General features: G+C 45.7%; 1 protein-coding gene across 1 annotated transcript in view; it reads right to left on the minus strand.

The window, feature by feature from the left end:
• Positions 1 to 3,238: 3,238 nt before the first annotated feature.
• Positions 3,239 to 15,592, minus strand: part of MARCHF6 (membrane associated ring-CH-type finger 6) — a 1,058,737-nt gene continuing 1,046,383 nt past the window's right edge. Inside the window, exon 26 of the mRNA XM_069219690.1 lies at positions 3,239 to 3,614. Coding sequence (XP_069075791.1) covers positions 3,524 to 3,614 — 91 coding nt within the window. The 3' untranslated portion in view covers positions 3,239 to 3,523. The remainder of the gene's footprint in view (positions 3,615 to 15,592) is intronic.

Here is a 15,592-nt window from a genome sequence, read left to right on the forward strand (position 1 = left end):
CACTTTGAGATAGTATATACAGAGCCAACTTCCTACACTATGTATGAACGATCACATGTGCTTATTTAGGGCTGCTCCTTCTGGATGAGGTTACTGTTGATAAACGAGCCCATAGGTCAGTGTTACTGTAAACAAGTAAGTCAAGCAGGCCGTCTCCAGTGCAGCATTTTGGCAGTGTAATATGTCTAGGAAATGCACAGTTCTTATTTGCCAGCATAGTTTAGAGCAGATTCTGATTGCTGGTCATAGCTTGTGGTGTCTCTTGCTGTTCCTACATCTCCCCACTTAGGTAGTTTTTCAATGCAAACTAGTAATATTTTCTTCTGAAGGCCAATATATTCTTGAAAGTGCTAATTGAGACTGGAACTGTATGTACCTTTTTCTTATGAGTTGCCTTTGTCACAATATCCTACTCATCCTTGGATACTATGCAGCTTACACCTATTTTGATGTGGAGCCCATACCTCTTATTTTGAAATTTATGGGTAATACTTGGTGTGGACATTCTGGTGGTACTGATGCCAGGGTGAGCCATCAGGTTGCGCTGGTAAATGCAAGGGTGGTTTAGATATAGTTGCGCTAACAATAAGGACATGAGAGATGTCTGTTGCTAAATGTCAAGGTGACCTTTTGGGGGCAGTGTGTAATTTGTGAAAACAAAATTGTAGAGCAGCAAACCTTTTCTTGGGGTCCTATTGCTTAATGTCAAGGCTGCCATAAACTTTCTTTCACTACCCTACAACTGCTTATTCTTGCAGGTTCTTTTTTCATACCATTTTCTGCCTTCATCATTGTTTTCTTGTCTCTCTTCTCCTTTCTTTCATTTAAGTCTCTCCATCTTTCTTTTGGTCATGGTCTGTTGGTGGAAAATGAGCCAAGTGTCCTAAAATGAATGCAGGTGGGTAAAGTTGAGTATGAATACTTCACATAGTAGAGCAGTCTCGCCCCTTGAGAGCGCAGGCAGCTAAAGCAATCACATCTGCATGGAAATATGCTGCAATTGGAATATTATGCCTGGTTAAGTAGGCTGGCAGTGGAGATAGTTTGTTCAATCCTTGGGCAAAGGGAGCTTTACGCTGAAAAAAAGGCAGCATTGTTTTTTGTGTAGTTTACAAAAGTGAGTCTCCTGCCCAAATCAGGAGGGTTTGCATGTGTACTTGTAAGGCACTCAAATGTAGTCATGATAGACCTGCTACACAAGATCTGATGCCACTTACTGTAAAGTCATGGCTTGTGATGCCACTTCCTGTGATGTCAATTACTGTGATGCCACGTGCAATGTCATGGGCCGTGATGTCACTTGCCTGCTGCCTTACTAGGTTAGTCCCCCACTTCTGTTTTTTAGGATTTGTGCCCTGCAGCCACCACTGTAGAGTGTATTTGAAGGTCTGCAAATCTTTACAGGTGCACCCAGAAAGCTGTTGTGAGACCTGCTTGCAGGTCCCTCTTAGGCGTCAAAGATAAACTGCAGATGTTAAAATTCCAATCAAGGCAAGGGGTGCGAAGAGGTTATGTGAACTGTTTGGACAAAGCAGTGTTGGGTTATCCTGTGAAAGATGGATTGTGACGTATGCATTCCATTTGAAATTTAATATAATTCTGACATTTTCAGGCATTTTAACGAAAACAATGTTTTTTTTAAAGGATACAATTTTATATTTTTAAAAATATTTTAAGTTGAATGCAATCTCCAATTTCCATAAGTATTTGCTCACTTATTTCCAGAATATAGGAATCATACATTTATAATTAAATTAGGTAAATCTAAAAGGGACAGTCTCAAATGACGAAACGTGCAAGAAATATTTTGTTTTGCGATTTCTGTACACTAAACAGTACTAATTTAAATACCATACTGTTAAAACGTCTTACATCGGTGCCCATAAATAATGGATGCTAAAATCTAGACAACGCCAATTGCACAATATTAAAATGAAGGCTGCAATATGAACTCTAACTTATCTTCTCTTTTTAAATATCAGCAAAAAACATGTTTTTATTTTTGCCGCACAATGCAGAAAAGGCACCCAGCATATATCGTCTCCATAGACGTATTTTAGCACCATCCACTGTTTAAACAAACATCCGATGCTGCAGGACTTCAAAAGAAAATTCTTGCTAACATTGACAACACAATTTAGGTCCGGGTTGACAGACTACTTTTCATTCTACAGTGTAACAGAGAAGTGCAATCAACAAGTGGGACTTAATACTGTATAAATTATCCTAACATGTTTAGTGCTGCCCATATCACTAGAGCATGTTTTAGACGTCACCTTTGGTTTATGAATGGATACGGTGATGCAATTATGATATTCTCTCTGTGCATGATGTGGACTCGAATCGACGCAGTCCGTAATTTCCTCTGCTCTTCCCATTAGCAAAAATGTTTCACTAAATCGTTTCGTGTAACATTTCCAGTCAGTCGTCATTCTTAAATTGTTCTTTTTCACATTAATATTTGATGTGCACACTGTGCTTGTGACAACGCATATAACAGGAGCCAGCTCCTGCACACACGTGATTTCCGATGCACCTGAATATATTTACGTGATAAGGCTAGATGAGAACACACAACGATGCTGTTTCTGAAGATGGACCGATCCGATAAAAGGGGGTTGCTATATTCAGCAGGTTAAGACTAGTCCGTATTCACTCAAGTTGTGGGTTAAAAATGTATTCCTCCAAAGCCTGGATCTCAGTGGCACCTTTTTCAGTTTATTATCTCCGATTCCTGACTACCAGCGTCAGAAAAATTATTTGTGAATAAGTAAATTTAGTTTATAGTTTCAAAATTGGATTTGTTTTCCATGTAAACCCTGCCTACAAATATCTACTTGTAAACTGTACATTGCAAACCCAGAAACACATTAGAAATAGCAGTCAGTCAATATACATGTACAACAGTTTTGGTGTCAATCAGTTCCTTTGCAGCTCCCTGTCATCCTACTCTTTAAACCACAAAAAATATAAATGACAATTTACACTTAACACATTCTCTCACCAAAGTACAGCTCAAGTAAGTTCGCATTTCTCATTTTTGGTGAAATACCACCATCCTCATTCCCCTATCCAAAATGAAAATATATAGACCTGGGAATTGGGTTCAGTTTAGCTAGCACAATTCTTCAATTCAATTTCCATGAACATCTTCCAAGTGACCATTAATATTAAACCTCATCTTCTGCAAGATTATTGTAGCACGCCAGCCCCACATTCACAAAACAGCTGTCCAAAGTAAAGTGACAATCCGATTTAATAAATTAATCTACACTTGTGATCTTTCTTGATGTCTGCTTAGAGTTGTACAATATAAATCATTTTTTTATGAAACCAAAATTTTCAGGTGATGGGATCCTATTTACACATTTACAGACAGATGATGATGTCAGGAAAACGCAGACCGGTGAGCAGGGTTTGCAACCACGAATCTGAACGGCGGTAAAACACTGGAGGAGAAAACAAAAAAAGAACTGCCCAGAGTAGAAAGATTTCAAAAAGTTTATGTAAATGACGAATTCTTCTATTCCTGTGAAGTCTGCGGGAATGGTGGTGAAGTACTTGATTTACCAGATTTCCGCTCGTAATTCACCAATCGCTGCCCAACAAGGTACCTACAGTGATAAGAGTTAAAGTAAAGAATCAAAAGTGGCGAATCATCACAATACATTTACTACACCAGTAAATACATCCAGTGTATGATGCCACTGTGGTTGCACAAACATGGACTATCCAAAAGTTACATTATACATAAGTTTCATAATTCAAGTTGAAGACTAACTACTGTGACAAAGGGGATAGGAGAAGTTACCTACCATACTAAAACATTGTTTGTCATGAATATTTTTGATTCCTTGAAAATTCTTAGACTTTTTAAATACTGCTCTCGCCCATTTCACCATATAAGTACGTAGTCCAGGGCTGTCCGTGCAATTGCTCCATATCACTGATTTTTTTAGGTCTGGCATAAAGGTACAAGTTACTTACCTTTGGTAACAAATATCTGGTAGAGACATATTCCAGTTCCAGATTCCTTACCTTAGAATTTTCCCCAGGCGTCAGACTGGATCCGGAGATTTTTCTTCGAGCAAACACCTTGCGTGTCGGTAGGTGGCGTTGGTCGACTCTGCGGGCATCGTTGGCGTCGTAGTCGCTGTGATGACGTTAGGAGTAATATGTAGATGCCACCTTCGCGCAATGACGTCAGTTTCTTTTAACAACTTTCCATGCCAAAGCACAGAGTGCTAAAAACACTGAGATTGGTGCGCCAGAGCTAAGGACCTGAAAGGGGAATCCCTGTCCCTAGAGATCAATTCGCAAGTGGGGAGGATGGGTGGGTGGTAAGGAATCTGCAACTAGAATATGTCTCTACCAGATATTTTGTTACCAAAAGTAAGTAACTTATACATCTGATAGAGACTTTTAGTTGAAGATTCCTTACCTTAGAATAGATACCCAAGCTATGCCATCCTCGGAGCTGGGCTGCGAACCAAGGAAGTCCTGCAGGACCGAACGACCAAAGTAGCCATCCCGACAGACCGGACTGTCCAGGCAGTAGTGTTTAGCAAATGTGTGCAGGGACGCCCACGTAGCTGCCTGGCAGATATCCAGGACAGGAACTCTGCGTGCTAACGCATTGGAAGCAGCAGTGGCTCTGGTGGAATGAGCACACAAGCCCTCAGGGGGTTGCTTCTGAGCCAAAGTGTAGCACATCTTGATGCAAAGAAGCACCCATCGAGAGATGGTACGCTTTTGCACCGCCTTCCCTTTTTTCGCACCCACAAACCCGACAAAGAGTTGATCGTCCACCCGGAAATCTTTTGTACGATCAAGATAGAACGCCAACGCTCTTTTTGGATCCAGAAAGAGGAGTCTCTCCTCCTCATGAGAAGGATGTGGGGGTGCGTAGAAAGTATTCAGGGTGATGGGCTGGCCTACATGAAAAGGCGTTACCACCTTTGGAAGGAAGGAAGGAAGCCTTGGTGCGCAACACCACTTTGTCAGGGCACACAGACAAGTATAGAGGTTTAGACGAAAGGGCTTGAAGTTCACTTACCCTGCGAGCAGAGGTGATGGCAACAAGAAAGACAGTTTTGAAGGTGAGGAGCCGCAAGGGACAATTGTGCATCGGTCCAAAGGGAGTACACATTAAATTAGCAAGGACAAGATTGAGGTCCCACTGAGGCATTTTAAATGGAGAGGGAGGAAATAGATGGGTGGGGCCTTTTGGGAATCTACTCACAATAGGAGATTTAAAAAGTGAGGGATGATCAGGTAACTTAAGGAAGGCCGGAATGGCAGATAAATACCCTTTAAGGGTGCCCAAAGCAGAGCCCTGCTGGGCCAAGGAAAGATTGAACAGTAGAGCCTCGGATAGAGGGGCAGAGAGGGGATCAACAGATTTATTGGTGCACCATGCCACAAATTTATTCCAACGACAGGTGTGTACAGTTTTGGTGGAGGGATGCCTGGCTGCCAAGATCTCATTGCATACTTCAGGCAGAAGATCTTAAGTTGTCAACTGGCGCCGCTCAATGTCCAGTCATGAAGGCAGAGGTTGGACAGGTTCGGGAGGAGGCCTGTCCCCTGTTGCTGCGACAGAAGATCCGCCCGAAGAGGCAGTCTGAGTGGAGGATCGATGGACATGCTCAATAGCTCTGGATACCTGAAGGAAAATGGCTCCCTGTTGCAGTTACCCCCCACTTTTTGCCTGATACTGATGCTCAATTGACTGAGGAGTGTCCTGGGACCCTGCTAACCAGGCCCCAGCACCAGTGTTCTTTCACTAAAAATGTACTGTTGTTTCCATAATTGGCACACAGATAAGTCACTTGTAAACATTACCAGAGGTACCAAGGGCCCTGTGACCAGGGAAGGTCCCTAAGGGCTGCAGCATGTGTTGCGCCACCCTAAGGGACCCCTCACCTAACATGCACACTGCCATTGCAGATTGTGTGTGTTGTTGGGGAGACAAAGGCAAAGTCGACATGGCATCCTCCTCAGGATGCAATGCACACAAAATACTGCCTGTGGCATAGGTAAGTCAGCCCTCTAGCAGGCCTTACAGCCTTAAGGCAGGGTGCACTATACCACAGGTGAGGGCATAGCTGCATGAGCAATATGCCCCTACAGTGTCTAAGACCATTCTTAGACATTGTAAGTACAGTGTGGCCATACTAAGTATACGGTCTGGGAGTTTGTCAAAACGAACTCCATAGCTCCATAATGGCTACACTGAATACTGGGAAGTTTGGTATCAAACTTCTCAGAATAATAAACCCACACCGATGCCAGTGTTGGATTTATTACAAAATGCACACAGAGGGCATCTTAGAAGTTGTCCCTGTATTTTACCCAATCCTTCAGTGCAGGACTGGCTGGTCTGTGCCAGCCCGCCACTGTGACGAGTTTCTGACCCCCTGGGGTGAGAGCCTTTGTGCTCTCTGAGGCCAGAAACAAAGCCTGCACTGGGTAGAGGTGCTTAACACCTCCCCTCCGTGCAGGATCTGTAACACCGAGCAGTGAGCCTCAAGGGCTCAGGCTTCGTGTTACAATGCCCCATAGCACTCCAGCTAGTGGAGATGCCCACCCCCTGGACACAGCCCCCACTACCTAGAAGTCACTTTTAACTTCTAAAAAGTTCTTTAAAACTTTGCAAAGCTTTTCAAAGTTTCTGAAGAGTTTTTCTTTTCTCTAAAAAGTTAGGCCCACTAGACTACTAACATTCTACTCTTTTTCCTAAACTCTTTCTGTCAACATGTCTGTTGTAGAGGCTACCCCAAGAGTTGTGAAGACAACATATGAAAGTTTAAAAGTTTGAGGGGTCTCTGCATTGAAAGAAGTTTAGGGATTGGGGAGAACCCCAATAAGGAATTCCTTTTGAATCTTCTCCGTAAGGATGACCAGGGACTTAGCACTGGTCAGGAAGAACCATAGGGGGGGAGTAGAGGAAAGTTTCAACCAGGGAGGTGAGGCTCAGAAGAGCATTCCGACAATCCTGGGGAGGGTCCTTCCACTGATCTTTCTATTAAAAAAAACCCTACTGTAACTGGGAGTGGGAAGGGATCACACACCAGTAGGGCTTTCTTCACACCTAGAGGCCGGATTACTAGGGTGGCTCCAGTTAGGGAAAGATCTGCCTCTGCCAATTCCAATGTTACGTCGGTTTCAGAAGCATCCGACACATCTAACCCTGAGGACCAGTCCCTAGATAGGGAACTCAGAAAGCTGAGGTTAGAGGAGGCCAGACTGAGGCTACAGTAGCAACTGTTGGCCTTGGACAGGGAATCCCTGGCTGTGGAAAGGGAAAGGCAGGGGTTGGGGTTCGTTCCCCATGGTGGCAGCTGCAGTTTCAGGAACTCCAGTGTTAGGGAACCTACATTTGATTCCAGAAATCTGCACAAAGTTGTTCCCCCTTACAAGGATGGGGAGGACATCTATAAGTGGTTTGATGCACTTGAGAGGGCCTGTAAAGTTCAGAGGGTCCCTCAAGTTCAGTGGGCTGCTATCCTGTGGTTATCTTTCAATGGCAAGGGGAGAGAGAGACTCCTTATTGCCAGGGTGGATGATGCAGACAACTATCACATTCTCAAGTTTGCACTCTTAGATGGTCTAGGCTTAACCACTGAACAATATAGAATAATGTTCAGAGAAACCAGAAAGGAGTCATCACAGGATTGGACAGATTTTGTAGACTGTTCAGTGAATGCCCTAGAAGGTTGGTTAAATGGCAGTAAGTTGACTGACGATGAAAGCATATATAACTTAATTCTGAGAGAACACGTATTGAACAATTGTGTGTCTGATTTGGTACATCAGTATCTTGTGGACTCAGATCTGACCTCTCCCTAGGAATTGGGAAAGAAGGCAGACAAATGGGTCAGAACACAGGTGAACAGAAAAGCTCATACGGGGTGGCAAAGACAGCAAAAAGAAAGATGGTGAAAAGTTTCAGGACAAACATGGGGATAAAAGTAAGCACAGAGATACTTCATCATGTCAGAAACACTCCTCTGGGGCTTGGTCACCCCCTATGGAAGTCTTGGTCAGCCTAGTCTTGACCCGATGGTCTGCCTTCTTTCCCAATCATTGGGGAGAAATTGGACCTAGGTCTACCAGATGCAGATGCAGTTTGTCATTGAAACAATTACATAACAGATGTTCCGTCATAAACAAGTTATACAGCCCATCATAATCATTTACACCACTGCCATGTATCCAGCCATCTAGTGTCTTGATTGAGAAGTCAACAAAGTCAACCCAAGTCTGGCTCGAGGATTTTTGAGCCCTCCTGAACCTAATCCTGCACTTCTCAGTTGAGAATCCAAAGCCCTCAATCAGGGTAGCCTTCATGAGGTCATAGGATTGTGCATCTTTACCAGAGAGTGTGCGGAGTCTATCCCTACACTTTCCAGTGAACATTTCCCAAAGAGAGCACCCCAGTGAGATGTGCTCACTTTTCGGGTTGCACAAGCCCTCTCATAAGCTGTGAACCACTTGGTGATGTCATCACCATCTTCATATTTTGTTACAATCCCTTTGGGGATTTTTAGGATGACAGTATTCTCTCTGACCCTATTTATATTGCTGCCACCATAGATGGGAGCTAAACCCATCTCTTGTCTTTCCCTCTCTATGGCTAGGAGCTGTCTCTCCAAAGACAATCTTTTGGCCATCCTGGCTAATAGGGGGTCATCTTCATTGAGGCTGCCCTCAATGCTTCCAGAGTTACTGGTCTCCCCTGTGGAAGAACACGTTTCTCTATCACTTGTGGAGTCAGGCTTTGAGGGACCCTGTGCTCCCTAATTAGGACAGTAGGGAGGGAATCATCCTCCTGGTCACTAATTTCTTCCTCTGTAGGGTTATCCTCAGAGGGGTGGTCATTTGCAAACCCTGCCAAAAGCTCCTGGAGCTTTACTTTGGTAGGGTTGGACCCAGTTTTTATCTTTTTTAGCTTACAGAGAGTCCTTAACTCTGACATCCCTAGATGCAGGTAAGGGGTGAGGTTGAGATCCACCACCATCTCATCTGTGCTAGACATTATCACTCTAAAAGTTGGGATTACTTTTTAAGAATTTAAAAACTACTTCTAGAACTTAAATCCAAACTTTTACAAACTTTTAAACTCTAAAAGAAATGCTAACAGGGACTTACACAAAGCCATAGCAGGATTTTTAAAAAATTTGGAAAAATAGCTCAAATTTCAAAAATCAGTTTCTAATGACAATTTTTGGAATGTAGTCATGTGATCAGGTATTGGCTGAGTAGTCTAGCAAATGCAAAGTCTTAGACCCCACCGCTGATCCACCAATGTAGGAAGTTGGCTCTGTATATATTATCTCAAAGTAAGAGAGTGTGTGCACAGAGTCCAAGGGTTCCCCTTAGAGGCAAGGGTGGCAAAATTAGATAATTCTAATGCTCTATTTTGTGGTAGTGTGGTTGAGCAGTAGGCTTATCGGAGGGTAGTGTTAAGCATTGGTTGTACACACACAGGTAATAAATGAGGAACACACACTCAAAGACTTAACTCCAGGCCAATAGTTTTTATATAGAAAAATATATTTTCTTAATTTATTTTTAGAAAAACAAGTTCAAGATTTGAAGTAAATACATAAAATGCAAGGTACTCCACACATTATGAACTTTGAATTAGAGCAATAACATATACAGTTTTTGTTAAAATGGCAATAAACTATTTTAAAAGTGGACACAGTGCAAGAATCAACAGTTCCTGGGGGAAGTAGGTAATAGTTAGTTTGTCAGGTAAGTAAAGCACTTACAAGTCTCAGTTCCTGGGCATAGGCATCCCATTGTTGGGGGTTCAGGGCAACCCCAAAGTTACCACACCAGCAGCTCAGGTCCAGTCAGGTGCAGAGGTCAAAGAGGTGCCCAAAACACATAGGCGCCTATGGAGAACAGGGGTGCTCCGGTTCCAGTCTGCCAGCAGGAAAGTACCAGCGTCCTCGGGGCAGACCAGGGGGGTTTGCCAGAGCACTGGGGGAGGACACAAGTAGGCACACAAAACACACCCTCAGCAGCACAGAAGCGGCCAGGTGCAGTGTGCAAAGCAAGCGTCGGGTGTTGTATTGGATTCAACAGAGGGATCTGGAGGTCACTCTTGCGGTGCTTCTCGGGCCAGCCACATACAGGGCTAGGCAGAGGGTCGCCTGGGGGTCACGCCTGCACTGAGGTCCGGTTCCTTCTGGCCCTGGGGGCTGCGGTGCAGTGATAGGTCCAGGCGTCGGGTACCTTGTTAAAAGCAGTCGCGGTAAGGGGGAACCTCTGGATTCTCTCTGCATGCGTCGCTGTGGGGATCCAGGGGGGTAGTCTCGGGCTACTCACAGGGTCACAGTCGCCTGGGAGTCCTCCCTGTGGTGTTGGTTTTCTGGATCTCAAGCCGGTGGTGTCGGGTGCAGAAGGTGAAGTCTCATGCTTCTGGTGGGAAGAGTGAGTTGTTTGGAAGTTGCTTCTTTGTTGCAAAGATGTTGCTGTTTTTGAGCAGAGCCGCTACTCACTGGAGTTACTTGGTCCTTAGGTTCAGGGCAGTCCTCTGAGGCTTCAGAGGTCGCTGGTCCCTGTTGGATGTGTCGCTGTTGCAGGTTTTCGACTCAGGAGACAGGCGGGTAGGGCTGGGACCAAAGCAGTTGTAGTCTCGGTCGACTCTGCAGGGCTTTCAGGTCAGCAGTGCTTCTTCATGGTTCAGGTTGCAGGAATCTGATTTCCTGGGTGCCTCTAAATATTACATGTAGGTGTGTGTTTAGGTCTGGGAGGCAGTAGCCAATGGCTACTGTCCTGGAGGGTGGCTACACCCTCTTTGTGCCTCCTCCCTGAGGGGAGGGGGGCACATCCCTTATCCTTTTGGGGGAATCCTCCAAAACTAAGATGGAGGATTTCTAAAGGCAGGGGTCACCTCGGCTCAGGGCTCTTTAGGGGCTGTCCTGACTGGTGGATGACTCCTCCTTGTTTTTCTAATTATCTCCTCCAGTCTTGCCACCAAAAGTGGGGGCAGTGGCCAGAGGGGCGGGCATCTCCACTAGCTGAGATGCTCTGTGGTGGTGTAACTAAAGGGGTGAGCCTTTTAGGCTCACCGCCAGGTGTTACAGTTCCTGCAGGGGGGAGGTGAGAAGTACCTCCATCCAGTACAGGCTTTGTTCCTGGCCACAGAGTGACAAAGGCACTCTCCCCATGTGGCCAGCAACTCGTCTGGTAGTGGCAGGCTGGCAGAAACTGGTCAGGCTAGCACTAGGAGTCAGATTGGTATTCAGGGGGCATCTCTAAGATGCCCTATGGGTGCATTTTCAATAAATTCCACACTGGCATCAGTGTGAATTTATTGCGCTGAGAAGTTTTATACCAAACTTCCCAGATTTCAGTGTAGCTATTATGGAACTGTGGAGTTCGTGTCTGACAAACTCCCAGACCATATAGTCTTATGGCTACCCTGCACTTACAATGTCTAAGGTTTTGCTTAGACACTGTAGGGGCATAGTGCTCATACACATATGCCCTCACCTGTGGTATAGCGCACCCTGCCTTAGGGCTGTAAGGCCTGCTAGAGGGGTGACTTACCTATGCCACAGGCAATGTGAGGTTGGCATGGCACTCTGAGGGGGAGTGCCATGTCGACTTAGTCATTTTCTCCCCACCAGCACACACAAGCTGTGAGGCAGTGTGCATGTGCTGAGTCAGGGGTCAGCAGGGTGGCATAAGACATGCTGCAGCCCTTAGAGACCTTCCCTGGCATCAGGACCCTTGGTACCAGAGGTACCATTTACAAGGGATTTATCTGAGTGCCAGGGCTGTGCCAATTGTGGAAGCAAAGGTACAGTTTAGGGAAAGAACACTGGTGCTGGGGCCTGGTTAGCAGGATCCCAGCACACTCTCAATCATAACTGGCATCAGCAAAAGGCAAAAAGTCAGGGGGTAACCATGCCAAGGAGGCATTTCCTTACACATATGGACAAACGTTTTGCACAGCTATGGCTTTGTTGAGACAGCATCCCAGTCTAGCATTATCCTCATTTGACACAGGCCCAGTGGACCAATGCCACTGCCCAACTTTAAAACATACAAATAGAAACTCTGAGAATTTACATTCACACTGGTGGTTAGGTAAAAAAAATCTCCAAACAGGGTGGTTTACATCCCAACAGGGAAGTAACCATATAGTGGATGATAAAGGGAGTAACCACTCTATTGCAGATCTACTCTCCACTTATCACCACTTAGATATTAAAGTCTCAACTGGACAAAGCTACGCTTATTGTCCTTCCTTGGAGGTTGGGGGGAGAATTATGTGAGAAAGTAGCCTCTTTCTAGTATGGTTACCTCCACTTTTGGCCTGTTTTAAGTGTATTTCAGTGTGTTTTGCCTGTCTCACTGGGATCCTGCTAGCCAGGACCCCAGTGCTCATAGTTTGTGGCCTAATGTGTGTGTTGTCAGTAGTGCTCGACTGTGTCACCAAGGCTCTGCTAACCAGAACCTCAGTGCTTATGATATCTCTGCTTTTAAATTTGTCACTATGGGCTAGTGACTTCATTTACCAATTTCAATTGGCACACTCAACCCCCTTATAAGTCCCTAGTATATGGTACCTAGGTACCCAGGGCATTGGGGTTCCAGGAGATCCTTATGGGCTGCAGCATTTCTTTTGCCACCCATAAGGAGCTCAGACAAATCCTTCCACAGGGCTACCATTGCAGCCTGCTTGAAATAGTGCACACTGTATTTCACAGCCATTTTCATTGCACCTAAGTAACTTATAAGTCACCTATATGTCTAACCTTCATTTACTGAAGGTTAGGTGCAAAGTTGCTAAGTGTGAGGGCACCCTTGCACTAGCAAAGGTGCTCCCCACACAGTTCAGGGCGAATCCCTAGTAGTTTGTGAGTGCGGGGACGCCATTACACGTGTGCACTACATATAGGTCAAAAACTATATGTAGGTTCACAATGGTAACTCCGAATATGGCCATGTAAGGTGTCTAAGATCATGAAATTGTCCAACTATTCCAGATCTGGTATTGGGGAGCCAATTCCACGCATCCTGGGGGCTCCACCATGGACACCCAGTACTGCCAAACCAGCTCTCTGAGGCTTGCAATGCAGCCCCAGCTGCTGCCACCTCACAGTCAGGGTTCTGCTCTCCTGGGGTCTGAGCAGCTCAGTCCCAGGAAGGCAGATCAAAGCATTTCCTTTGGGAGGAGGGTGTTACACCCTCTCCCTTTGGAAAAAGGCGTTACAGGCTTGGTAGGGGTAGCCTGCCAGAGCCTCTGGAAATGCTTTGAAGGGCACAGATGGTGCCCTCCTTGCATAAGCCAGTCTACACCGGTTCAGGGACCCCATGTCTCTGCTCTGGCGTGAAACTGGACAAAGGAAAGTTGAGTGACCACTCCCCTGTCCATCACGACCCCAGGGGTGGTGCCCAGAGCTCCTCCAGTGTGTGCCTGGCATTAGCCATCTTGTTTCCAAGGTGTGGGGACAATCTGGAGATCTCCGAGTGGCCAGTGTCAGCAGGTGATGTCAGAGACCCCTCCTGATAGGTGCATACCTGGTTAGGTAGCCATTCTCCCTTTCAGGGCTATTTAGGGTCTCTCCTGTGGGTTCCTCTTCAGATTTGGTTGCAAGTTTCCACCAGGAATCCTCTGCAACTCCTGCTTCATCCTCTGACCTCAGATAAATCGCAGACTGCTCTAGGAACCGCTGTAACTGCAACAAAGTATCCAGAAAGGCTAGTGCGACTATGCAACTTCAGCTCCAGCCAGCAACTGCAACAGTTTCCATGGAGTGCACGCTCTGGGGACTCCCTGTCTTCACCCTGCACCAGAAGGACCAAAGAAATCTCCCCTGGAGTGACGGAGTCACTTCCCTGCTCCAGCAGGCACCTTCTAAGACGACAACCGGTTCTCCGAGCTCCTCTCCTGGCGACAAGCGTGCTCCTTGGAACACAGGTGGTAGACCCCTTTGACACAGACTGTCCTAAGGTCCAGCTGTCCAAATTTGGAGGAGGTAAGGGCTTGCCTTTCATGTTTGCGACAGTACCCCTGCGCACCACGTCATCTTCATTTCGTGAGGTCTCTGTGCACTATTTGCAAGAATCCTTTGTGCACAACCTGGCCCAGGTCCCCAGCACTCTATCTTGCGACGCTCAACTCGCTGAGTTGTTCTCCGGCGGCGTGGGACCTTCGTTTGTAGTGCTGCAGGAACTGCAATTTGTACCTTCTTTGTCCCCGTGTACTGGGACCTCTGTGGGTGCTGCCTGGTCATCTGTGGGTTCCCTCCAGTATTGGGAGCCCCCTCTGCCTCCTCAGTCCAAGTTGAGGCCTCCGGGTCCCTCCTGGCAGCACCATTTTGACACAATCCGTGACATCGCTTGGACCAAGGCTTTTTTGACTAATCCAGCACTGCAACTCGCCTGCATTCAACATCTCCACGTGGGACATCCTCTGCATCATGAAGGAACCCACAGCCATCTTCTTTGGCGCTCTTCTGCAGACTTCTTCCAACCGGAGAATCCTCTTTTGCACCATTTTCTAGGTTGGCAGGAGCTCCTGTCCTTCCTGGAGTCTTCTGCGACTTCTGGACTTGGTCTCCTCTCTTTACACGTCTTAAGGTCCAGGAATCCACCATTTGTTGTTTGCAGTCTTGCATGGTTCTTGCAATAATTCTAATCACAACTTGTAGTGTGTCCTAAGGAAACTTGCAGTACTTTACTCCTACTTTCCTGGGCTCTGGGGTGGGGTATTTTACTCACCTTTGGGGTTTTCTTACATTTCCTGCGACCCTCTACACACTACACTTGCCTAGGGGGGATTTTGTGATTTGCATTCCACTTTTAGTATATGGTTTGTTTTGCCCCAGGCCTATTTCTTCCTATTGCATTCTATAGTATTTTCTATTGTTTGCACTATCCGATGACCATTTACTTACCTGATTTTGGTGTCTTGTGTATATTTTGTGTATAATACTTACCTCCAGAAGAAGTATTGCCTCTAAGATATTTTTGGCCTTGTGTCACTAAAATAAAGTACCTTTATTTTTGTTAACATTGAGTATGGTCTTTTATTGTGTATAATTACTGTGTAACTATAGTGGTATTGCAGGAGTATTCCATGTCTCCTAGTTTAGCCTAAGCTGCTCTGCTCATCTACCTCTATCAGCCTACGCTGCTAGAACACTACTACATTTCACTAATAAGGGATAACTGGATCTGGTATAAGGTATAAGTACTCAAGGTACCCACTACAAGCCAGGCCAGCCTCCTACAGCAGTATGCTGAGCTCTTCTCTTTGACCTTTGGTCAGACAAACCTGTGTACCCATGATTTGGACACAGGACAGTTTACCTGTCAAAAACAAAATCTATAGACAGTCTGGCCAAGTTGCTACTTGTTTGACAGGTGACACAGAAGCTACGAAACTCCTATATTTTCTGGGACATATTGGGCCAATAGGAATGGTTCATTAATCTGTCCCATGTCTTGGTTTGTCCCAAATGCCCAGCTAGGGGGATATCATGGGCCAACGTGAGGAAAAACTCTCTAAACGCCTGAGGCACTACCACTCTCATGGTGGCACCAGGTTTGGGATCTCCTG

The sequence above is a fragment of the Pleurodeles waltl genome, chromosome 2_2 (genome assembly GCF_031143425.1).
Source record: "Pleurodeles waltl isolate 20211129_DDA chromosome 2_2, aPleWal1.hap1.20221129, whole genome shotgun sequence".
NCBI lineage: Eukaryota > Metazoa > Chordata > Amphibia > Caudata > Salamandridae > Pleurodeles > Pleurodeles waltl.